The 26,016-nt window shown below is 40.5% G+C and overlaps 1 protein-coding gene across 2 annotated transcripts in view; it reads right to left on the bottom strand.

The window, feature by feature from the left end:
• oxr1a (oxidation resistance 1a) overlaps nucleotides 1-13,162 on the bottom strand; it is a 62,760-nt gene extending 49,598 nt beyond the window's left edge. For both annotated transcript variants that reach the window (XM_053326539.1, XM_053326540.1), the window contains exon 1: nucleotides 12,847-13,162. In XM_053326539.1, coding sequence (XP_053182514.1) covers nucleotides 12,847-13,009 — 163 coding nt within the window. In that variant the 5' untranslated portion in view covers nucleotides 13,010-13,162. The remainder of the gene's footprint in view (nucleotides 1-12,846) is intronic.
• Nucleotides 13,163-26,016: the final 12,854 nt, after the last annotated feature.

The following is a 26,016-nucleotide window of genomic DNA, read 5'->3' as shown; positions in this document are numbered from 1 at the left end:
GTTAAGACTGCTGCTGGAGACTTTCCTCAAAAGTTAGAGAGGGAGGGAGGGAGGGAGGGAGAGAGGGATGCAGACTCACAGGCTTAGCAGTTTTTGGATATTCATGGCTTAGATGTAATAATGGAGATGTAATGCAATAGCCCTGCAACAAATACTGCACCATCCCTGGATTATATTTGTGTTTAGATTTGTCTGGCGGTCGCTGAATCAACATTTCTGAGGAGATCTGTGTCGTATTAACATGAGCCACATTGTTAACTTCAGTGATGAAATGATTACTGGTTTATTGACTGGTGGAAATGACCATCAGCAATAATTGTATTTGATTAATTTGTATATAATTATATGTATTGATTAACTGTAGGAGTGGGTTGACACTATATACAGTGAGATAATATTGATAACTGTTGATGATTTCTCAACATGGCTATACAGTACAATATCTGTTGTATCTTGGTTGTATGGTATGTATGGTTGTATTGCTTTCTATATGCTTTCTATATGACATGAAGGCCATTTAAGTCAACTGTAGAGACAATGCTAACATGCTGATGCCAAGTAGGTATACAATGTTTAAGTGCTATTTGTGCTGTTGGTAGTCATGTCTCTATTAAACACAACAACATCTGTTTGGTTATGCTTACCGATCAGCTGGTTCCCATTAGCTATTGCGGGTTTCTGCTCAATATTCCATTGTTCCTTTCACACTATAGGATTTCCAGTTGTAAATATCAAACATTGAACCCCTGTGAACTCCTCACACTGCAGGATCATTTGGTGCAAGATAATCTGCTGCGAATTGAGAACACTCCTGCAATTTTCAGTGAGGGAGAATCTGACCCCAAAATCTGCCCAATTATCCTCTAATGTGGGGCCAGCATAAGCTATTCTAATTCATCCTTGAGGGGGTCATGAATGTGTGCGCGCCTAATTTGTTGTGTGTATGTGTGCAGTCCACGTAACAGTTGTCGAGACATGTCAACCTCATGGTGGCGGCACACGAGGGAAGCTCAGGAGCATCAAAGCCATTAGGGTTTCTTCCTCTGCTAAAAACATTTCCAATGTATGTATTTGCAGCTTTTCTTCATCTCAATTCATAAGATATTATTAATCGGACATTTGATACATGAATCAACTTTTGCTAGAACTACACATTGAATATATATTAAACTTCACTTTTATATTTACTTAGAGAAAATTCGGGAGCACATTCTGGAAGTTAATGCACATAAAAATGGTTTTGACTTCAACATCCGTTAGTATTAAAGGAAGTGAACACCAACAACCTTCTGGCACAGTTTATGATAGCCTGTAATGGACACAAACAGCAGAGTCACATTTCACAACCAGAACCAGATAGCTACCATGTTAAAATCAACAATCCAATATGAATGTCAGGTAAAGAGATAATAGGCCTGTTTCAACACTGAACTCTATCGCTGTGTCATTTGCTTTTCTGATATGAGGAAAAACTGTGTAGTGACACTCGCAGCGACATGCTCTACTGCCGAGTGGATGAAAATCGAGGATTGGTGGGGGGAGGGGGTGAGGAGGAGGTCAGAGTAAGGGTCAGAAAGAGGTTGGTCAGAAGTCAGAAATCTCTACACCTGGTTTGATAATGTTTAAATTGTCTAGTATTGATCACATGACCTGAATCATAGTCATCCAGCTAGTATGATGGACAACATGCTGAATACTTTTCTCCTGATAGGTGGCCTGAGAGGATGGATGGATGGATGGATGGATGGATGGATGGATGGACGGATGGATGGATGGATGGATGGATTGTCATTACTCCTGACTCCAAGTCAAGAGTCTTAAGACACTGATCAGTCACTATTCACAGCGAAATGCTTACTCAAATAAAAACTGCAAGAAAAAAAGTGCTGACTCTCACCCAGTGACAAACTCTTGCTTTAAAGCCAAGCCTGGAGCAGCAGCTGTCTTTAAGTTGTTAAGAGGACATTACAACTTTATTACTGTGAAGAGGAGCTGAAAGTTTCATACGCCTTTTTACCTCATGTGCAAAAGGGAGCTCATCTATTATGCATCGCCAGCTACTATACAATATCGCATACCATAAGCAAAGCATTAATGCCCTGAGATTCAGAGAGCTGGGAGTTCACTGATAGCGTGCGGAGAGTCTCGCCGGTTGCCAGGTCTTGGAGTGGGCTCACCACCTTCATAAAGCAGACACATGGTGCACCAGCTTTAAATGAACAGATGACATTCCTCTAAGGGCTTTTTAATAGTTTAAATGTCTCCAACCTCGCAGGAGAATAATCATACTTATAGATCCTTTAATTACATCTCCATATTGGAAGTTGCAAGAAGTTAAAAGGTAATATATCATACCAACAACAGCCAACTTTCTTCATCATCATTCCCGCAGTCTCAGAGGACAGACAACAGGGAAACAGGCCATTATATCTGTGTGAGTCCGCTAAAGTGCTGGCTGCAGTCTCTCCATTGTAATGAATGTACAGTATACGGGTCTAGTGGAGCTGTCAGCTTCAACACAGAGAACACAGTGTGACAGGCAACACCCCTTTGCCAACACTCTCAGTACCACTCAGCTCTATACTACGCTGCCAGCCTCCACGGATCGGCCTATACACCACTCAGCCTTTATGGGAAACTTTGCTGAACTGCAGTTTTGTGTGCGTGCTTGTGCGTGTGTGTGTGTGTGTGTGTGTGTGTGTGTGTGTGTGTGTGTGTCTGTGTGTGTGTGTGTGTGTGTGTGGGGGGGCTTGTCCATGCTAGAACAGGCGGCTCTGGATCTGCCCTGTCCTCTCATTAACACTCTCCCCATGTAGACTAATCACACTCCCGTTGTGTCGCTGGTAACGTGGTTTAAATTCTTCATGCTGTGAGATGCTTTCTCTCTCTCTCTTCCTCTCTATCTATCCTCCACATTAAAAGCCAGACGTCGGTCCGTGCCGTGGTGTGTTTTCGTTAATGCACGCTCATTACAATTAATATTCTGACAGCGTGTACGTGACTGTTTCCATAGTGACGAACCTGGTGCGAACTAAAAGGGAAAAGGTGTTATTAAAGGAATAACAGTGTTAAACCTGTCTACAGCAGTAATTTCAGCTTGTGGGGAAATTGCTCCGAATCATATTGTTCTGAATGAAAAGGAGAAGCACTCAGACTGCTATAATGCAGTCATAATGACATATTCAATATTATATGTAAAAGGGTCATTAGATAAAGTATTAACAAGGCAGCTGTTAGTAAACTAGTCTGAAATGAAGGAGTTTAGTTGCTATTAATGGGTGAAGTGCGTCACAGGTCTATATAATGTTCACAAGTCAAGTGCTGAAATAACTCATTACTCAATTAGTCATTCAATTCATCAGTGTGAATTTTCAGTTGATTACTTGTCTAACTCATGTATCAAACACTAATGTTAGACCCTGTTTCCAGCTTCTCAAATGTTAAGATTTGTTGCTTTTTATTATTGTACAATGAATGTCTTTGTTGGTCAGACAAAACAAGCTGTGTCTGTAGTACAGCTGAACACATCAAGTCTATTAACTTATTAGTTTGACAGAAATGTTATAGGAAACTATTTTGATAACTGATTCATTGTTTAAGATAAGATAATCATTGTTCGCTGCAGTGTTAGCATCCCAAACTGTCAAGTCAAGCACTAAAATCCCATATCAAATGTCTTATAATGTATAATTTGATCAGATAGTTCCTGATTTTAAGCTAAATTTTCATTTTCCAGTTTTATAAAAAGGGAAAGTTCTTGTATGTGTAGCTTGTAGGCAGAAAAAAAACACATTACAATACAAGTCTATTCATTAAAATGAGGCATTATAAAAGTACCTTCATTTTGAATAAAAAGCATTCATATTTTCATTAATACCAAAACATCTGTGATTTTGTAATACGGTGAAGGGCACTTTTCATTTTCTAAAGTTTAACTGAAAAAAATAAATGTATTCCGTGTAAAAACAAGACATGTTATTTAAAAATGAAAACACCTCTTAATCACAGTGCTACACAGGTGACCACACAGATACATTGCCACAGCGACACTGACACTACCACGACAAAAAAAAAAAACATCCTGCGCAGTGAACCACCAAAAAATTGCAACAGTTGCTTTCTCACACAGTGCAAGTACTTTTATCCATAGTTGATGTGCAGCTGAAAAAAAGGAGGTCCTGATTGAGCACCCTCATCCACTTCCTCCTTACCATCCTCCTCCTCTTTGCTGTCACATACCTTGAGACTCCAGGCTCACTAATCACACTGTGATTCCTCCAACCTTTGGCGTTATTTATGTTATTGTGCTGTGAGCAATATTTCTTTGCAAGTCAAAGTTGGGGGAAGTAGGTAGTGTGTGTGTGTGTGTGTGTGTGTGTGTGTGTGTGTGTTGGGGGGGTAAAAGGGGATATGATGAATGGTGTGACTGGAGTCTAACTCTGCATTGGCTGGATCGATGGCGATGATACATATACATAATGTACGCTGGCTGTAGCTTCCACAACAACTCTGTGATTCATCTTCAACGTGACAGTAATGCAACACTGAGACTGGACTGATGTGTGCTGATCCGTAAAAGGCCACCGATGACCAATGTCCATTCGTTAATATGACGTAATCGCCCTTAAATTAATGAAATAATCTTTGGATTTCCTCACTAGAAAGTTCATGTTGGAAAAAGCAATATGGGCGTTTGGGAAGAAGGCAGTCGCGACGTTGACCTTTGTGGTACAGAATGGCATGTTTTATCTACTGACGTCACCCGGTGGAGCCCTGGTACTCTGCATCTCAGCAGCAACACTAACCTCTCAGGTTACAGCTCCGATCAATAGCAGCAGAAGTGATGAGCTCAGCTTTGAGAAACACAAACTCTGCATTATCAGATCTTCTTATTGAGTCAAAAGCAAAAAAAAAAAAGGGCTCTGTTTTAAAACTTTCCTCTCTGGTAACGGTACTCGAGTACTGAATTTAAAAAGGAGTGTGACATTTTTCGAAGCAGTGGCCCGAAGCGACAATTAAGGGTTAATGATAAATGCTGGCATGAATTGTCACAGTGGCACCAGAAGTCATAAAGTCAGCAAACTCACTCAGTAAAGTCAATCGTAACATCAGTATCTACCTGGCAAGTCTGCCAATATTATCCACCGTATGCCATACTGTAGTCATACTGTACTTTAAACTCTCAGAGGGAAATATTGCAGTTCCAGCAAGACTATGTAACTAAAGAAGACACATTCTTCCTCTTACCAATGAAAGTTTTAAATTATAAATGTATCATTGCTCACTTCAATAGACTCTGGGGTTTTGCTGCTACAGCTTTACTTGGTCTGGTATGACCAGCAGTTTATGGTGGCTAAAGATAGCTGCTGTTAGCCAGCTTTAAATGTGATATTGGTTTGTAACTGACATTACTTAGTCAGTTCAGTTTAGTGACAGTCAATTCACAATTAATATGACTACTTTCTTTGCAGATAAGGGTTTTCCATATTAAAACAGTATGACCTTGACCAGCTGCAACATTAAAATGCTGCTCATGTGTTGAGTATTGCTATTTTTGCTCAAAACATCTGGAAACTCCTCTTACGACTGCATTAAATAAAACTGATCATCACATTTCATGTGAAGATATGAGTCATCTAAAAACACTCCTCCACAGTGCACCTCCAGTCTAACCGCAGTCTGCCATGGGCCAAACAGACACAGAGGTTGTATCACCAACACGTTCCATCCAAGAGGTGGGGTGGGGGGGGGATATATCTGCATGACTAACTACCAAAAGGGGGGGCTGAGACTTGACAACTTGATGAAGTGTCTCTCTGCTTAGCAATAAAACAAAACTTCTAAACTGTTTTAATGCCAAATGTTGATCCTTTTTCAATAAAGCAAACTTAGGAGGGAGAAGAGGCCAAAAACATAGTTGAGAAAGAGTTTGTGACACTTCCTGTCTCAAGACATGAGTGGTCAGGAACTGAACTACACTTTTAAAAACCACTGGTAAAAAAACTAACCAGATAGGAGCTTTTAGTCAAACATCCACAGATACTAAAAGAGGAAGGACAATCATTAAACTCAGGGGCGGCCTGTGGGCTGTCTGCCATTTTTGGCAGTTATGCTTTTCATAAACCAAGTAGTGGCGCCACTGCAGTCCCACACTGACCCACACTGACCCATGTGTGGTCAGAGCTGAGATCACACTGAAGATCATAGCAGCACTCTAGGAAATGATCATATGTGCTTTGGGCTGTTGTTAAAAGCATGATAGTTCATACTAATATGAAAGGCTGCATTAGGCCCCTGGGCACTGAAGCTCATGTCCCCCATGTTATTCTGATTGGATAACACTGCTCTGTTGTCGTGTGGTTGCCTTGTAACTCAATACTAGGTTTCTGACAGTGACCATAATTATCAACATCAAGCCTTGTGTCGTATTTCTGTAGAGCCCATCATTCTACCATCATTGAGGGCCCACTACTGCTATAGGGCCCCTGGGCATCTGACCTGATTCCTCGAACATTTAGAGCTTAAACTAACCAGAATTTAACGTAATTTTGTTTAAAATCAAGAGAGACATTTCAGTAGAGAATACAGTAGGCCTGTTACAATAATTAAGTTATTGACTTATCTTACAATAACGTAATTATCAACATCATCATGTCTATATGTGGACTTATCATATGATACATGGACATGACCTCAATCATTTTTTTGACCTCAATATTGCCACATTTCACATGTCACATTGTCTAAACAAGTAGTGTCCTCCATTCCTCACTATGTACGTCCTGAGTGGAGACTGTAGAAGAATTAAAGGTAGATAACTCTGACCCGGCCCACATAGCAGTCTGTGCTTTTACAGAAGCATAGCACCCACTCTCCAAGCCCACCCCTTGCATATTATGCTATTATATTATCATTATATCAGTGACATAAAATGATGTTCAAATTACAATAATATCGTTTATCGCGATTATTTCTGAGACAATATATTGTCCAACAAAAGTAGTTATCATGACAGGTCATGTAGGGCCAAAAACTTCAGAGGTTGAGATCCCAAAATGCACTTTGTTCCTCTTATCATCATTAACCAAACAAACTATGATTACTTGATCCCAATGTTAAATAACCACATCTGTCATCTATGATATATTACTGGGAGTTAAACAAACAGAAAACACCACATCATTCAATCTAATGCTTGTGTTGATCAGCTTAACTGTAGTGGGCATTATGAGTGTCTGCTTCAACTCTTGTGCCCACAGGGTACAGCGAAACTCAAACTGTGTTTTAATAGGATGACAGTGTCAACAGATATTTATTTTCGTTGTCCTAACCGCAATCATCTCAGACTGTATGGAGCTCAACATGCAAATATTTGTACTGGCCTTTTCCAAGGAGTTGTGCAATCTTTTATTGCGCAATATAACAGGTTAATATTTTATAGAAAACAAATCCGTGTTGATCGTCACAGCTGAAGTAGAGTAGTGATCTCTGGTGTGGTAAACCTTTAAACTGCTTAACCAACCAGTCTTTATCAGATTGTGGCAAATATAGAGTAGAAAACAGCTGCATTTGCCCAGAAGCAATTATGTTCCGCACAGACCCCATTTCTGAGAATGTTTGAAGAGTTCGTATTTCATCGTGAGAAATGGCATCACCAGGTGTTCCCTCACCTCCTGCGGGAGAGCGACACAATCATCTGTACACTTGATCAAATGTCTCCTTGTGCCGGTTCCCTGTTGATTAGCTTAGAGAAGATAGAAATCCTTCCAAACCTGAATCAGTGAAAGAAAGAGCTGCTGTACCGCACCATGATTAAAACAGCCCAAGAAGAAGAAGAAGAAACAAACAGGTGGTTCTTCAAGCGGTAAAACCCAAATATGAGGTTCAAAAACATCATTTTGGAAAACTGCAGGAGGGGTCGTATCAGTGCTCTTTTAACAGTCTGTGGTTTTATTTCTGTGATGTACTTAGAAGGAAGGGAATTAGCAGCACAGGTGTGGAGTCCTTAGGAAAAAGAGCCACATGCTATTTGCTGGGTTCTATGCAAAAAGATGCAGTTGAGTCATTCAGAACTGATCTTAATTACCTTCACTTAAATGTCAACTGTGCTCAGCGTTGGTGCTCATCATCTGGCCGCTCTGAAACATCTGCTGTTGAAATATCCTCCCACTGATCACAGAATTGGCAATCACCATATATATATAGTGCTCCTCAGCTCACTTAGAGACAGGTATGTCTAATTTAGAGGCTTTGAGGGCTATGACTGTGCAGTTTATCTAGTCCCAGTCCTGCCATCACACAGATACAGAGCCTCATGTGTCTCTATTTTCATCTAAATGTGTTTTTTTTATTTCTAAACTGACCTCCTTTCTAGTTTCCCTCAGAGGACGTGCATCATTCTGTTAGTGGGACAGACTGTCATCATTATGGTGACAAAGTCCTTGAAGAAAGATACAATTTCCGTGTGGTCCTCAGTGCTGTTGACTCCTGAAACATAAACCAGTGTGGACAAAGCATCCTTGAAAAGTCAGGGAACAGTCATTTAGTTCAAATGCTAAATACACTTCTCTAAGTGCAAAGCAGGTGCATGGTGCTGCAGTCCGGCGAGCCCGACGGGAGTCCTGCCACTTAAGTTCCCCTCGACAGAGCTGTAACAGATCCCAGGAGTGTTTCATAATGACACACGGGGCGAGCGACACGCTGATACATACTGCTCAAGGACTTTTTGGAAATTAAAGTGATTAAAATCACCTATTAGAGCGCTGAGAGCATCAGCAGATTGCAGTTTCTGAATCAACCTGATAATTGCAGCGGAGGTGGTGTCAGCCTAGGGTGAATGTTACAAAGTGACAAATACTGTAAGCGAACACTGCAGGGACAGAAAGAACTTAGACCAAGAAGAAGTAGAAGTAGAAGAAGGAGGGAGTTCAATGTCAGGAGGACAAATCTGCTCTTGAACTGTGACACCGGTGTACCATCTGCTATTTATACGTGTGCAGATGGTGTGTTTGTGATATTATGGTCATTTCACTGTAACAGTATGAATAGAGTGAAGATCATTTTGAGCAATGCTATAAAAATATGACTGAAAGCTGTGACATTATTTTCTCTCTGGCTGAATATTTCCCACAGTTGTAAAGACCAAGACAAAATTAAGTTACATATAATGTATCTTCTGGTCATACAGTATTACAAACTGTTGATCAGTGGAACAGCAGGACTATATATCACATGGCATGTGTCCAATAAAAACACACTGATGAAAACTTTGCTCAATAACACGTACTAGTGGTTAAAAAAAACTCTACAGGTCACCTTTAAGTTGGAAGATTTGGTCTAACAGGAGAATGTCTCCATTGATTTTCAAGTACAAAATCAAAAACTTACATTATTTTTAACACCCAGTTATGGCTGCAAATAACTATTATTTTCACTGTCAACTTCATTAGTTGCTTTGTCTAGGAATTCTCACTTTTGAGAAAGCACAATTTTTGGCATTTTTTGGCATTCTCCCTTAAAAAATGACTATAGCCAATATTCAATCATTTCCTGTCGATACTAATTGAGTCACTGTTGTAACTCTACAACCCAACATTGTGAGCTGGACTACTTTTCTTGTAGGCAACTCCTTTATTCTTTATCTTGATTCCTGTTAACTTCCAGAAAGCGGTTATTACTTTTTCTGTGGTCCATAATCATGAGCAAACATTTTAAAAGGCTATTTAAAAATCACACTGAGCAATAAATCAAGAGAAAGCTCTAACAAGTCAAATATATAGATCAGAAAAGAAGTGAAATAACTACAAAATACATAGTTACAACACTGCTCCCTTCCCTTCGTAGCCTTTGTCAATACATCTGAACATTTCAGTATCTTCAGGATGAGACTGATCATCTTTCTCTCCATGTGAGAATACTTTTTACTCTCATTTCATCACAGGCTTACATAATCGAATCAGGCCAGAGAAAGTACATTGATACACTACTGTATCTGTTCAACCGGTGTCACTGAGCAGGGCACCGGGGCGGAGAATCATGTGCTGCTGATTTCAGCTGTTATGATGGGAGGATGATGTACAGAGGAGCACGCTGCGCTGTGGCATGTGGCTTGATGCCTACGGCTACGTTAGTTCTGTGTTTACAGTGAAGGTGCCTTACTGTAAATAGTGTCGCTGTGTTTCTAATGATGCCGCCTGATCTCTCTATCATGTGTATACTATTGTCTTCCACCTTATCACTGTTTCAGTCTCATGCATGAGATACAGTATGTAACCAAAACACTTCATAATCCAAGCTCAAAGGGCTACTTACTATCTTTTGACAACACTGACAACAAGGTAATAATAATAATTTAAAAAAAAGATCTTACAGAGTAACAACTTCTCCATCCTACTGTTTGTCCATTATGATCTCTTTAAGACCTTTGTGCAAACCCTGCACAAGTGTAATTGAAGTAATTATGGTATAAATTATAAATATATGCTACAATTACAGATAACCATTTAACAAGTCACTTTCAATGCAAGTCACTTTCAATGACTTGCATTGAAAGCGTTGGTAACCACATACATAGCAGCAAGCACTGGCGGTTCTTTTTTTGAAGGTATGTTCCTGTTCTGTGCTTTCAACCGCATCTAAAGGTCTTAATTCAGCAACTGGAACTGGCTCAGGTCGATGCCATCACATGACTCAAGTGTGGCATTTCGGTCATGTGATAAGTAGCGTGTATAGGGGGGAGATAGTAAACCATGACTGGATTTAAGGATGGTATTTGGCAATGCATGTGACTGGCCTATTTGAGCTTTCCAGACATTACTCAATCATATATATACTTTTATTCTGAAAGTGAGCAACGGAGCCTCAGTTTTTATTAAAGTGCATCTTGAAATATGAGCTTCACACTTTACCGGGCACAGAAAAGCTTCTGCCTCAGGTAAAGTGATTTAAAGAATGCTGTCCCATTCCTCATTGAGCACTTTAAAGCCCGATGCACCCTTGTACATTCAGCCAAAGATCACGCAGGTGACGTCAAAAGACTGAGGCTTCATTGCTCAGAGGTTAATGTGGACACTGGGTTGGCGCCCTTTGTCAGCGTTCACCCACCCTGGTCTCTAACATCCTCCTCACTTCCCACAACCTGACTCCACATCTAGTTAGTCTCATTCTTTCACCTCCCTCACCGGGGCAAGTAGCCTGCAGACACGAGCCATCCCCACGGTCCACTCTGCTGCTGGAGAGAGGGAGAAAGAGAGAGAGAGAGAGAGAGAGAGAGGCACAGGGGCTGCTAATGAACCCAACTGCCACCGGTGACGTTTCAAGAGCAGCGGAGTATGCATCTGATTAATCTTTGTCCTAATTAGATCCAACAATTAACCTGCCTGCCACCGAGCTCTGCAGCTTCATGACTCTGCATGAGCTGTGTATTAAAGAACCAGAGCGGGGGTGAGACTGTGGCCCCCGCACTACAAAACTGTCTGTGTTTTCAGAACAACCAATTAATGCCAATTAACAGCGCAAAGCATGCCGAGTAATATTTCAGTGGAACCGCACAACCAAGAGCTCTGATGCGTTTCTACTTTTCAATTGAATGGCCCTACTTTTCTCCATTTTATAAATTCAAAGTCAGAGAAGTGATGGGTCTCATAATAAATTATGTGTGTAAGAGGCAAAGCAGAAAAAAAGGGGGGGTCCAATCTTCATTAACATGGAGATACTCCCCGATGTGAAAAGCCTTGAGGACATGCTTGTTCACTCACTGGCTGGATGGTTTGAGCATGCACTGCCTACTGATCTGAAATATTTGAAATGCTTCAGTTGTTACCATCAGTGTGTCCTCATAACAAATTGGACAGGCAGAATGCAACCACTGAGGACGTGAACCTAGCTGATATGTTATACGTTAAAATCAGTTAAGAAATAGGAAATCAGGAGGGGGGGGGAGCAAGTATGAGATCCTGACCACACTGTCCAGGAAGTCTAGTATTGCATAATAGAGGACTCACTTTCCCCATCCAACACAGGCTTACTGATTAGTAGTTATAAAGACTCATACACTGACATCCATTCATTTCAACTTCTATGTTATGTACATGAGTTATTGTGGTAAAGAGCGTAATGGTGCTCAGTGACTCCTTTTCATAATGAGGACAGAGAGAAATTAAAGAGGACACCTTTCACCTGTTCCTCTCTCCACTGTTGATACTCAACTAGCCTACTTGCTGATTAGCTATTTCACATCAATGACACTGTAACATTAAAGGGTTAAAAGGTGTACGTTTTGCAGACGCTGGAACAATATTACGTCTAAAACGTCACTATTTTAGCTGAGAGGCTGCCTGCTGATACCAACGGCATAAAGTTTTGACAGTTGCAATCTTATGTCAAAAACAGTTGATGCTATTATGTTAACTCGTACTGCGCAAATAACTTATACAAATATCTGAATGCCTGGGTGTATTCAGAATGATTTAGCTTTATAAATTTAACTTTTTCTGTGTCTCGTTGCTCCAGAAAAGAAGAGCACATTTTAGTTGCAAAGGGCTGTGGCAATAACTGCCAAAAACTTAGCTAAAAGTGGAAATTATATCACAATAAGCCGAATTTCATGCACAGGACTTAGCCGAATTTAAGTGTGACAACTTTACTCCAGTGTGTGTATAGTTGTTGAACTGTGTCCTTCTCGGTAAGCGAGTTAATCATGAAACAAGGAAATATGGTCGTATTTTAAAGGGAGTTTGGCAGAGCGCTCTGGAGGAATCTGAAGTGTGGGTTTGTCTCTCGGGAAAGTTGACTACGTGTCCCGTGTTCACTTAACTATCAACTAAAGGAATGAAACACTGGTCCAACCTGCGTTTGAGTGGGCGGTGTTGTTGTCGTGAGCTGTCCCAGCATGGTGCTGTTGGGTTTGGACTGTGTCTTGTTCAGGTCCGGGTCCGGGCCACAATCTCTGAGATATTGCGTCTCTGACAGCTCTGGCGCCGCTGCCCGTCACAGAAAATAAGTAGTCCATGTCTCCACCGCTGCAAACTTAGCTTCGTTAGCTAAGAAAAAAACTTTCAACTACTTATAAAGTCCGCAGTCATTGCACAAAACAAAACGGGCGATATCTCGTGGTGTGAAAAGCCTCACGCACACTACACATCCCAAAACAGGAACTGTTTGAAATACGTCAACAAGTGCAGACTTTTTTTTTTTTGCCCCTAGTGGAGTTAAACTGTGCAGAGAGCTGCGTTCACTGCCCCGCTGCCCTATTAGCCCACATTTACAGCGCTAGTGTGTTACAAATACAGTCCTCATGTTTGTCTTAGTCCTCAAAAACTAAAACTGAGAACATTTTGGTTGGGGTGAGAACGTACACATTACAGAAAAGCCTTTTCCTGTCCTTATCTGAAACAGTTTATTGGAGTTTTTCACTCAAATTCTGCTTAAAACAAGACAATTCCACCTACAGATAGACTAAGTATTTGGATTTCACTACACAACTTTACTTATAATTGATTGACTAATTATGTCATTCTACATTATGTTATACAGATATTTTATGGGCTTAAATTCAATTTGAAATGAATAATGAGTAGCATATTCAGTGCAAGTTGGAGCTAGACTACTAAGGGTTATTACAATTCAGAACATGTATGAAAAATTTACTTTAAAAAAAATCTTTACAAATAAATGTATGCATCAAAAACCCAGCTCGGCATAAATTTCCAAAGTGTTGCAGGGATATTTCAAGTGCAGGGCTTCATGGTACCCCGGAGAATGACATCCATCTGACTCCCACCATAATAACATTATAATAAATTGAGACTTTCACATTCTGAGCCAAAGTACACTCCTGCGCCTATATGCTACTCAAGGGGCACAGCGAGAACTGTAAGACCTGTGACATAAGTGTCTGCTCATCTAGTGAGGGATAGAGAGAGATGACATTTGCAGTGCATAAATGAATGTGGAAAAGTGAAAAATCAACAGACCAGAACAGGGTGTAATAATTGGGCAGCAGACTCAGGTAGTGAACTAGAAAGGCTGTGATGCATTATTCATTCAGGGGTAGAGAGCTGTGGTGAGACAGGAGTCAGGAGTGTAAAGAAATCCTGTAACCTTTCAGGCAAATTAGAGAAATTATCAGAACAGCAGATCTGGCTCCATTTGCTCACTCCTTTACATCAAACAAGCTAAAGATAGGGACTTTTTTCCCCCCAAGCTGCATTCTGTAAGAGTTGCACCTGTGTTTCCTCTTTGGTATCTTTAGTTGGTGGGCTGAGACTGAAACAGCTGTTAAAAAGTACATTGAACCAATGTAATTTGACAGTGAGTCAGGGCCATTTTCAGTACTGAATGTGCTCCATCTGCTGGTTACTCTGAGTAGTGCAGGCATCTGAGTCATCCTTCAAGTTTAGGTGAACAGGAGAAGCAATCAAATAAAACATATGTCACAGTTAAGTTCCTTGCCAAAACAAAAATATATTTTATATATATTGAACTTTAAATGTTTTTTTGTTCTTTTAAAAATTGAGTATGGATTACTGCACCTCCCTGATTTATTCTCTACACGGATGCAACTCTAACCAGCCTTAAACTAGTACCATGACTACAACTTTAGGTCTGTGCAAATGTGTGTTGTGATCTGATCATTTTATCTGTTGATTACTTAGGTTTATAGTCTGTAGATGCCTGGAAAATTTTGGAAAAAATGTCCATCCTGGTATTCCTGACCCAAAAGTGATGTCTTCAAATATATTTTTCAGTTTAACACCGAAACAAAAACTTAAAAAAAAAAAAGAAAGAAAAAAAGACCTAATCAATTTTAAAAATTGTAGGTGATTCTGCTGGTAAACTGGTCTTTCTGGTGTTTAAACAACCAGGTCACTAGAACATAGAAAAAAACAAATAAAATGGGATTAGATGGATTTACAGTCCAGGGATTTCGTGCAGACCTCTGTTACTCTCTGACCTTGCACAGAGCCCTGCTGGTACACTTGGCACTCGGACAGTGTATTTATACGGGTCTCACACTGGCCCAGTGCCACCCTACAGGGCCTTGTAGCTGCGTGATATACTGTGATGCTGTGCAGCTGCCCAGAGCGGTCATCAAATCATCCATAACGTCCTCAGAGGGAGCTGGACTGGGTTCTTCCGCTCTGCATTTCAACCTCATAGGTTGAAAGATAAACTTTCTAACAGCAGACCAAACTGAAGGGCTGAATCTAGTTATAAAGGCCTATTTTCTCGGGGAGCTCCTCCACTCTTTAATTAAGCTTTGGTGTGACCAAAGAGGGAAAATGAAAGAATTCCCTCTGTGCTCATCCAACAACATGAGCCTCACTGCATGGAAATTATGTAAGTTACTTTGTTCTGCTTAAGCCACGTAGCATGTTTGATGTATTGTCTGTTTTCTGTATTTTATACTATAGGCGATTAAAGAGACTTTTAAGCCTATTAGTTAACCGGCATTGATTAATGTTATGTTGTTCTGAATCTTTGCAAATTACCCATTTTTTTATGGCAGATAGACCTACTCAAAATATAATGACCTATTAATAATATTCAAAAAGGGATACACTTTAATGTGTGCATATGTTTACAGTGCAAGCACAAGTCATGTCATTAACTTTTTTTTAATTAATTTTAACATGGTCAGATCAGCACTTGAGAGAGTCAGGGAATCATTCTGCTTAATGTCTCCAAAGTGGTGAAGTCTTGTTATACAAGTACCTGCACAAAAACCTCCTGGTGTCAGCAGCTGCCAGCAAAAGCCCTGAGAGGGTCTTGTGTGTGAGGCTTTGTCATCGTCTAGGAGCGCACTGGGGAGCGACTGTAATCTCAGCAGTTTCCCATTGAGAGCCAGGTAGGCTGCAGCCTAATCCTGAGAAGAGTAACGCTTTCATTACGGCACAACAAACATGAAGGCCACTAGGGAGCTGCCGCTTTTCCACTGTCAACGGATGGACGGAATACACAAGCAAGGTTACGTAAGCAGAGCTGCAGCACACTGGTGTGAACACCAGCATGTGTGCGCTAGAATGGCTGTATTAGCATGTGCGCACACACATAGAGACACACACACTGTACACACATTTTCACACAATCTGCTCTTTTCTCCCAGACATTTCCTGTTTACAGTGGAAATCACTATGACATAAAATGCAGCAAAGAAGTCACTCATGCGACATGATTGCACCTGCTGGCAAATACAAACAAGCCTTTCAGTGTGTGTTAATTGGGAGGGTTCATTGAGGTATGTGAGGCAAAAGAGATGACTCGAGATAGTTTCCTCAGAAGGGACGGATCTCACGTGGCATTTCTTAGAGCATCTGTGGAGATGGATTGTAAATACCAAACACACGGCACACATGCTCCTGTGTTTCACAAGCGTTCTGGTCTATTACCTGGCAGCCTGTACAAGAGGCGTAAACAAGATGACGACCAATAAAGACAGTTAGCTGCTGGAGGAAACAGGCCGAGGCATTCAGACAATAGTGGCAATCACAGGTGTTTAACAGCCCTTGTCAGAAAATCCCACCCTCTCCGAGGCTTTTTCATTGGGGAGGTGAAGCTTCGCCTCTCAAAAAGCTGTCAACGCTACAGCAGATGAATGTGCTTTTCACTCTGGCAGCAGGACCCAAATATTCATGAGGGAAACATGGATCAAATGTTGTGTGGCGCCTGTTAAGACTGACAATGCCAAGCTGATTCACCAGATCATCTGGGGGAATGGGGCTGTTTAATTACTCAACGCTGTGGTTACATAAGTGGTGTCACTCAGACTTGTTTTGCTTGCTTTTCTTCATTACACATGAACATTGTACATTTTTTGAGCCTTCGACATCTCCTACCAGGCAGCTTACATTATGTCAGCTACAGCTAGAGGACTATAACCAAAACACTGATGAAATTCGACCACTTATAGATGATTAGTGATGATTAATATTATCTTACATATGGGGAACCTGTAAACTCTGGTACTAGAAGAATGGTCAAAGTAATAGTTTTAAGGGAATACATGAATTTGCTACATGAGAAGATCAATACCACTCTGGTATGGAGCTGAAGCCAGGAAGTAATTATCCTAGCTTAGTACAAAGACTAGATACAAATGGGAAAATGCTTTCCTTAGTTCATAACTCACTAATTAATTTGTTGTATATTGTTTATTTAATCCATACCTAAAGAGACATGTAAAAACCGTAATTGTGAACCAGAGTTTAAGCAGACCATGTAGACATTTACCCAGAACACCATTGGGCGTTAGCCTATAGGAAATGAGAGAGGGAGTTGTGGTGCAATCATTTTCCACTCCCAACTGCTACTAAAAAAGGTCCTACAGGGTCATGGACAGTGTGTCAGAGGGTGAAGGCTCAAGAGAGGAAAAAAGCACTAGTCACAAAAGTACTGACACATCCACAACATTATCCTGTCATGAGAAAAAATAGGGCCTAAGCACAAAAAAAAGGAAAAAAGAAAAAACAACCAATCACATCACACTGTCCTAATTTTAGAGGAAAAGCTGCTTGTCACAGTTAATTGTTCTTTTATGCATCTGGGTTTTTTCCCCTCTAACTAAGTAAGGAAACCCAGGCCAAGACAGACAGATTTGTGACCAGAGGAGCCAAAAAATGTATCCACTGAGTCAAGCTTTTGTTGCTATAAAAGCCTCATGTAAAGTGAATATAGAATAAAAACTAAATGAGCTTGCTGGATGAAAAAAAGTCTCAATGTTTAGCTAATGAATGAGTGTGGAAATAAGCTTCTATCCTAATGCTTTCATGTTGAGGTTCTAGAAGAGACGGCAAATGAGGAGGTGACAGCTGAGGTGTTGTGCCATCTAGTCTGACACTGACCCGCTGCCGCAACAATTCAACCTGCTGTTATTGCCTGGGCTTCTCTCTCAGGACAGCTCTACAGGGCAGCCGGTGGTGATCGATGACCGGTGGTGTCAGATCAGACTATCTTTCACCGCCACTTCCACTGCCCCCGCTCATGGTCATCTATCCTCTGTGGGTGTCTGCGCTGTCTGAGGGCGTCCCAAGAGGCTGGGTGGCCCCGACGAATGATGACCAGTGGCTTAGGAGGTAGATCACATCCATCTGCTGAGCGGAGGAGTCTCTCCTTCAATCTTTTCACCTTCCTCCTCTTTCTTTATGCATACATCTAGTTTTATTTACTTAGTGCGCATGCTGTTTAGGATGAGCAGGCTTCGCTGACAGCCTCCAGAAGATGCTTCATTTTAGGTAGAGAAGAAGATAATGCAAGAAATAATGTTGGTGGTGGATGGGAAAGGAAGAGAGAGGAGGAGAAGGGGAAGGGACATGCATCAGACACGCACCACTGCTCTCTTCATACAGGGCAATTTATTAAAATAATAAAGCCCAGCCTTGCGCTGAAGGTTGAGCCCACAATAAACCTGACAGGGAGACAGGAAGAGAAGCTACACGATGGAGGCAGACACACAAAACAAATGCTCTGTTATGTCAGTGTCCACTTTATTATCTGCGCTGAACTCCTTGGATGGAGTTAATTGCTTTCTTTTAAACTCAGACACAGTCATATATTTCATCATTACCCTAAAAAGCCTCCCATGAATCACTCAGCTACAACAGAAGCACAAAAGCACACGGACTCGCTCGACATAAGCCTCTTCGCCTCGTGCCCCTCCACGGGCGTTAAGAGTCAGACTGCGACCCGATACAACAATGCACGCTGGGATCAGAGGAAATTAGAGCCAAATGGACGTCTTAAATCCGACAGAGATGGTAAGAGGTTCTGCACTCTCTCTATCTGCTGTAAAACTGTCCTCACCCTGGACACTCTTCATCTATCACCTGATATCGTCGGTTCCACAAGTATGCTAAATTGGATAATGAATCTCTCCCCCCAGGAGACGCAGTAGATGGATAATTTGTTGGTTAAATTACGAGCCGGGGACATACAATATTGCATCATCTGAGCTTTGAGCTGTGAGCGTAGTTAAATGGATGCAACATTTTGGATATGTTCACAGGAGTAACATGGGTGAATTAGGACCCAATGAAGATGTAATTAACTGTCCAGGGAGGGAGTCATTAATAAGAGGGTTGACTCTGTTAATGAAACACACTTAACTCAAACGGAGTGTCAATGTATCAATACATAGAGTATAATGTGGCTAAAAACTGTGCAAATATGTTTTTCTTTCCATTACAAATTAATGTCAACTGTTCTTTTTCCTAACTCACATTGTATAGGACCAAATCACAAATCAATACTTGTATGTGGTGCTGAGAAAGTCTGACAGAATAAGTATTATTACAGTCTTTTAATACACAAGGGATAGCCGAGACAATACTGAGCAAGAACTCAGAGTGTGTGATTAGTTCACCAAATTTGACACAATTATACTGTTCCAGTGCAGCACACTTTTCAAAGTGTCAGTTTTTCTATCTATAAACAGTTTTTTCATTTTCTATATTTAAGGACGGAGAGACAAGAGTTGGTGGTCCAACACAAATAATATTGCCTTCATGTATGTATGTCTGTTACAAATTGTTAGCCTAGCTTGGCATAAAAGGTGGAAGCAGAGGGAAACAGCTAACTTGGTTCTTTGTACTGTAATATTACAAAATACAACAATAAGCACCTGCAAAGCTCAAATGTAAGGTCCCACTAATGTTTTATCTTGTTTGTTTAATCTGTTCTTTAACAGTAGCACGTAGCACAGCACATAGTTCTCTTTAACCACAAGTTGTTTTTACATTTCTCTTTGCGCTCTTTTCTTAAACAAACTCGATTCAACATGTTAATTAATTAGGTTTATAAGTGTTGGTAAGGGTAGTTTCAGAGAGCCAGGCCAGCTTTTTCCCCTGACTTCCAGTTTTTATGTTAAGCTAGGCTAACAACAGAAATCTAGGTCCATCAACACTCACTTATACAGTATATTAATAGCTTATAACATGACATCATCAATCTTTTAATCTCATCATAATGCTTTATTTCTTTTAATATGTTAGAAATACTCTTGGTAACAAAGCCAGTAAGCCTGTTAAAAAACATAGCACTATTCCTTATTCCTTACTTTACCACCATTAGAGACAATTATTAGAGTTTGTGTAATTGTAATTATAGTAAAATGCATATTAATGCAAGTATTCTTCCTGTTTATATTCCAGCTTTCAGTGCAGTATATCAATGTGTGCTTTGACAGACAATGTCAAGATATGCGTCAATCAAGCCAACAAGGCAGATGAATGCCTGCAGCCTTTACTTTGTCATGTCTGACCTGAAGACTGATACCATACCCGAGGCTTCATATAAAGGCTTCATATGTCTAATCTGTGAGGGCACAGTCATGACCCTGCATCCATCATACAGCAATGATGAGTCTGTTGTCAGCTTCAATCTAAAATGTCTTGGATCTATGCAGAAATGCAGTATGCACTATAATAATTATAGTGTTTCAGAACTGATGAACAGGTTTTAGATGAGGCAATAGCTAAATTAATGGCCACACATTCATCTTAAATAATCTGCCGGAATTTAACTGAGCTTTCCAAAGACAAGAGCCATTTATTACATCTTCATTTTAATATCATTTATGTTCATTAATGTCCTTGTGTTATCGCCACACTGCTGTACATCCAACGATGCTTAGTGCAGCCAGAGTGGAAAAAACAGGGAGGCATTCAGACCTGATGTATATAGCTTCTGCTACTGGCTTCTTTGTGACAGTTTTCCAGAGCCCTGCCATCCAGAGAATGTCCAGAGCAATGACCCGTGTGGGGAAGACAGCGTACTGCACTGGCCGGCTAAATCCTGTCCTCCAGCTATTCTTCCTCTTGGATAAACCGGTGCACAGCAAACGTGGCCCTGGAGCATGTACAATACAAAGTCCTCCACATTCTAATAAGAAGAGCTAGAGGAGGATGAGGAGGGAGGGAGGGGAGCAGGGATCAAGGTGGATGTGGATGAGTCATGATTGTGGCCTGTTTGAAGCTTAACTCCAACCATTTTTGGCCGAGATTCAACTATACCATCTTTTGTAACAATATCCACTGATGATAAAGGGACTCATACCAGGTCTCTTTCAATACAGTGATTGCTCGCTTAGTAATGACGTGTCTTTTAGAAATTTGGAATAATAAGATTTTTTTTCCATCATCACTTAGTTACCAACTTCTTTATTTTAATAGAGTTGAACCTTTCAAACCCGTAACTGCTCACAAAAGTGTTATGTTTTTCTTGCCTTGAACTATGTCATAGACAATGGAAAATAAAACACATAAATGTCTTACAATGATATGTGTAAGTGTGTTTGGTATTGACTTTTAAATACGTTTAATAATACGTAAATAAGTTTAAAACACACATTTGTAGTTAAAGCAATTAATATGTTTTTGTTGGACATGATCAGTATTTCAACAAGAAGGAGTCTAAAACTTTGCTAGTGGCTCTGTTGCTCTTGTGATATGGTCACAATGGCAATGCTGATGTTTGCCAGGTATATTGGACCATCTTAATTTAGCCAGTTATTACCCTAAGATTTACTAATTAGCAATAAATGTCATTAGTTTTTCAGGTATTTCATCCTAAAACCAGAAAAAACTAAAATTTCACCTGATGATGGTTCTAGATGAAATGTTAATGGGTCACAAAGTTATGGTAAATGATTCTGAGGTTGGCATGAATATATGTACCATGGCATTTCAAGTAGTTCAGTCTAGGCATAAGTGGTACAGCAACTGCCCAACTGAAACCCCGACATTACACTCCAAAGAAAAAAAGATAAAAGAAAACCATGTCCTGAGGAAGACCATTAAATACAAGAAAAAGTAGAACTGCAGGAGTCTTTCAATATGATCTAAACACTATTAACAATGTCACTGATGACAGATGTTTCAGTAATAGATATTAAACACAGTTAAGTGTCCACGTTAGCACAACTTGCGACACTTAGGCAGAGGCCTGCATTTCCCATCTACACTGCTGCACCTAATCAGTTTCAACTGACACTCCATGCTTCTGTAAATTCAATTAACTGTTATGTAAATACCATCCATAACTGTGAAATGGTTTATCTGCTCCTTAGAGGCGCTGACTAATTTACCCAGTTCTGAGAAGAAATACTGCTTTGCACTGGCTGACATCATCACATAAACACAGTTTCTTCTGCTTTTAGCTCAGCTTGCCTCAGTACAACATGTATATTGGATAGAGGCAAAATAGAGCTGTTTTTAAATAATAGGAGGCCATAAATTCAAGGCTAAAAGGGAAACAAATATCAACAGTTATGTGAAGTGGCAGATCTTATTTTCCCTGTGCTGTAAAATGAATCAATAGCAGGGGCCGGTCCTGGCGTTCGACAGTGGAAAACTGCTTACTCTTCATTTGAACTATATGTAATCAATCCTAGCCAGAGGATGGCTAGAGCCCTTTCCAAACTAAGTGGGGAAACAGTGGGATTACTAGCTCTGTGGCATTTATAAATTGAACCCAACGAGAAGAGGGCCACCAAGAGACTCCCGGTCAACGTAATTACACCGGCAGGCCAATAAATCCGACCCGCACATCTTTTACAGTAGCACTGCAGTAAATTCAGGCGTGAGCTTCTTTCCTTACATTGCTTGCTTGCACTACAGAAGAAAATGTTATGTTATTGTTGCTGTCTAAAGTGAAAGAGAGAGAGAGAGAGAGGGGGGGAGAGAGAGAGGGAGAGAGAGAGAGAGAGAGAGAGAGAAAGAGAAAGAAAAAAAACAGTGTCCTTGGTAGCTACAAATCTCCATGGCCTTCGCTTCTGGCCTAACTGTGAGTCAATGCAGTTGTAGTGATTTAGATCTACACAATGTTGACTCATACATATGACAGCATGGTGTGCTGTGGATAAAAATATGCATTTAGTACCCTTGGAACAGGTGAATGCAAAGCGCTCCCCAAGTCCATCTAATATCATTCCCTTTAGAAAACATGAAGGACACAGGAGCTGCGTAAAAGCACAGAATTGGTTTAAGGACTACATGCATCGTCTCTGGGGACATTTCGAAACAGCAAATGTCACAGACAAATATCTAAAGGGACATTTGTGGTGGTACTAACATACATAAGCTCATACTGCTCTTCATGACATTGAGAGAGCCAGAGGATAAGTGATTCTGTTATCCCAGGTGCATGTGTCTGGCATGCATAAATACATTTGCACATTTAGACCTGATCCTGTAATTTACTGATTGCAACCTGTGTTTAATTACGATAGTGTAAAGACATATTGCTGAATTTCACTCAAGTTCTTAAACACCCACTTTGACACTCATAATATAAAACCTCCTTTTCTGAAGAGTTGTCGTGATGTTGGCCTAAACGGATGTTCACCTTAATTCAGTCAAGAATCTTCCCCCGGATGCAACCTGTTTAGCGTGTGATTGATTGAACCAGAGAGTACCATGTGCTTTGTCATCCTCTCTGGGGGACAAATAGGCAAGACCAGCATAAATCAATCTGATCAGCCTCTCTCAGGGATTTGTAATGCAGCTTCCCCATCTCGGTCAGAAAACTGCTTTGGAGTCAAGCTGTTTTCTATTTGCATCGCCTTTTTATCTCCTATTGTTTGCAGTCGTGATAAAAAAAAGGAAAAACTTCTTGACGGCACAACAGAGCGCTGTTTAAGTCCATGGAGCAGCTAGTCTGACCCGGATAAGAATGTGGAGGAAGCTTGCAGAATAATAAGCGCAGTGTAAAAAGTCAAAAACTGGAAAAACAGAGGTGACATTCTCTGCCTGTAACCAAGTTAGTGTCAAATCTGTTCCATTGCTATCTGGGGATGACTAAAGCATACTATTAACCTTTGTGGAAATGGTTTTCAGAGCCCTCCCGGGTTGCTGTAGAGTGTATGTATGTCGTCGTGTATGAATATGTGTATGCGTGAGTGCATGTTGGTCGACCTCTCTCATATTGCAGTGTGGGTTTTAACTGAGGCGAGCATGAGGACTCATCTAAAATCCGGTAACTAGGACACTCACGTCACTGTCTATCTGTCTGATGCGCACTGTGATGTAACTCAATCAAACCGGCAGTGCTACAAACATAGTACACACCACACGAGAAGTACCTGAATCAAACAAATCACTGCTTTTTTGTTTACAGACAGTGAAAATCCAAACGTATCAGATATCCCAATTAAGGTTTGCAAAAGCAGTGTGATGTGGCTGCCTCTGGTGCTGTTTAGTGTGAATGCAGCCCTGGAGGCATGTTGTTGTGAGGCTTTTCTTATCAAGGCACAGTGTAGACTATGGTACCCTGTGGGCAGCACCACTTTCACAGGATTAACTGTAGAGGTTCTTGTACTATATTACCCAATCTGCCTTAACCCCCAGAGTGTGCTGAGAATACTGAGAGTGTGGGGGATCAAGTCTATGTGTTTGTATTACTGTGAATACCTAGAGGTTGCAAACCCCGTTTTACACGTACACGACTCACATTTTAAGACAGAAGAAAGCAATCATTTTAATATAATTGCCTGCATGATTTCAAATGGGTAGAAAAGTAGTAGAAAAAAGCTTTTTAGGTTGAGAACCACGCAAATTTAGCTGAGTCAAACAAAATCTCACTATCACATTTTAATTCAAATATATACGTATACTGTATGTGCAAAAGATGTGAGTGCAAATGGGGAAACCTAACTGGCCAGCGGCCTGTTGCACCAGCTGTGTGGAAGTTTAAATTTATCCTCATTTGAATGTAAATGATTACTAAGTTGTGATTTATGCATTACTAAAATAAAACTGGATGTACCACAGAGATATGTTACAACGTAACTCTAAGTAACAACTAAATAGTTACACAAACTCCAAGGTTAGTTGTAAATCATAAAATGTCACATATTTTTCCTATATATTTTTTTTACTACTATTGTTTTTATTGCTTTTGTACCTACTTATTATTTATTGTTCTATTTTTACTATCCACTTTGCTGCTGCAATAATGTAAATTTCCCCACTGTGGGACTAATAAAGGACTATCTTAACTTAGTTATACTCTCTAATGATAAAAAAGCAGTTTTTGCTACCACATACACTCATTTCATTAACTGCTGCCATTTTGCCACACAGTAATCCAGTAGAGACCTAATTGATATGATATTCCAGTATCAATCTAGTTTACTATGATGTGCTATGATTGCAAGTATTTCATATCAGCCATAAAGCTAAAGTGATGATGGTAGTCTACCTTTGATAGCTGACTGGCCACTGGCCACAGTTATGACTTTATGTCCAAACTAGTTATGTTACGCCCCATGTAATCATGGTGCAACCAATTTTAATAGCTCATTTAGTTACAAACTAACTAGTAGTTACTAAGCCTCTAGTGTGGACTTTACACCCTAACCTAGCAGACAACTTACACATGGTGGTGTGTAAATTGTAAGCTGGTGCAAACATAGATGCATTGTAATAGCCAGAAAGGGAGCCGGTACTCAGCCACCAGTCGATTTCTCCCAGTGGTCATTCGCAGTATTGCAACAAAAAGTAAAACTCTTGTACAAATCTCTCATCAAACCTATAATATAACATTTTCAGATAAGCTTAATAGATCTGCATCAGGATCTCCAGTGTTTGAAATAACGAGCTTGTGAAAATTAACGTGGCTCCAGTGGCTGTTTCAATGTGTCACACATGTTTAATATTTTATGTTGCTCATCTATTTTTCAGGGTTTAACATTCATTAGACTAGATTATACTTTTTTGTGGGACACTACTGTAACAGCACAAGATTAGGAGTGTAGAGTAAGTACCGCCCAGTCACCACCTCTCATGTTGCTGTTCATTCAGTGGTTGCTAGGAAGGGTACAGTAAATAGTGATCTCTCATGTGAATATGGAGTGTCAAGGAGCGATAGACGCACAGAGGAAGAGAAGAGCCAGGAAGCTTGATAGAGACAGGAAGACAGCGAGGAAGAAACAGAAAAAGGGTGTGTGGGAGGAAGTGAGAGCCGGTGAGAGAAAGACCCTCCATTGGATTTGTGGTGGGGCTAAGCTGCCTTCTGGTGCTACGT

This window comes from Scomber japonicus, chromosome 10 (genome assembly GCF_027409825.1).
Source record: "Scomber japonicus isolate fScoJap1 chromosome 10, fScoJap1.pri, whole genome shotgun sequence".
NCBI classification, from domain to species: Eukaryota; Metazoa; Chordata; class Actinopteri; order Scombriformes; family Scombridae; genus Scomber; species Scomber japonicus.
This window is presented reverse-complemented; position numbering and strand designations above follow the sequence as displayed.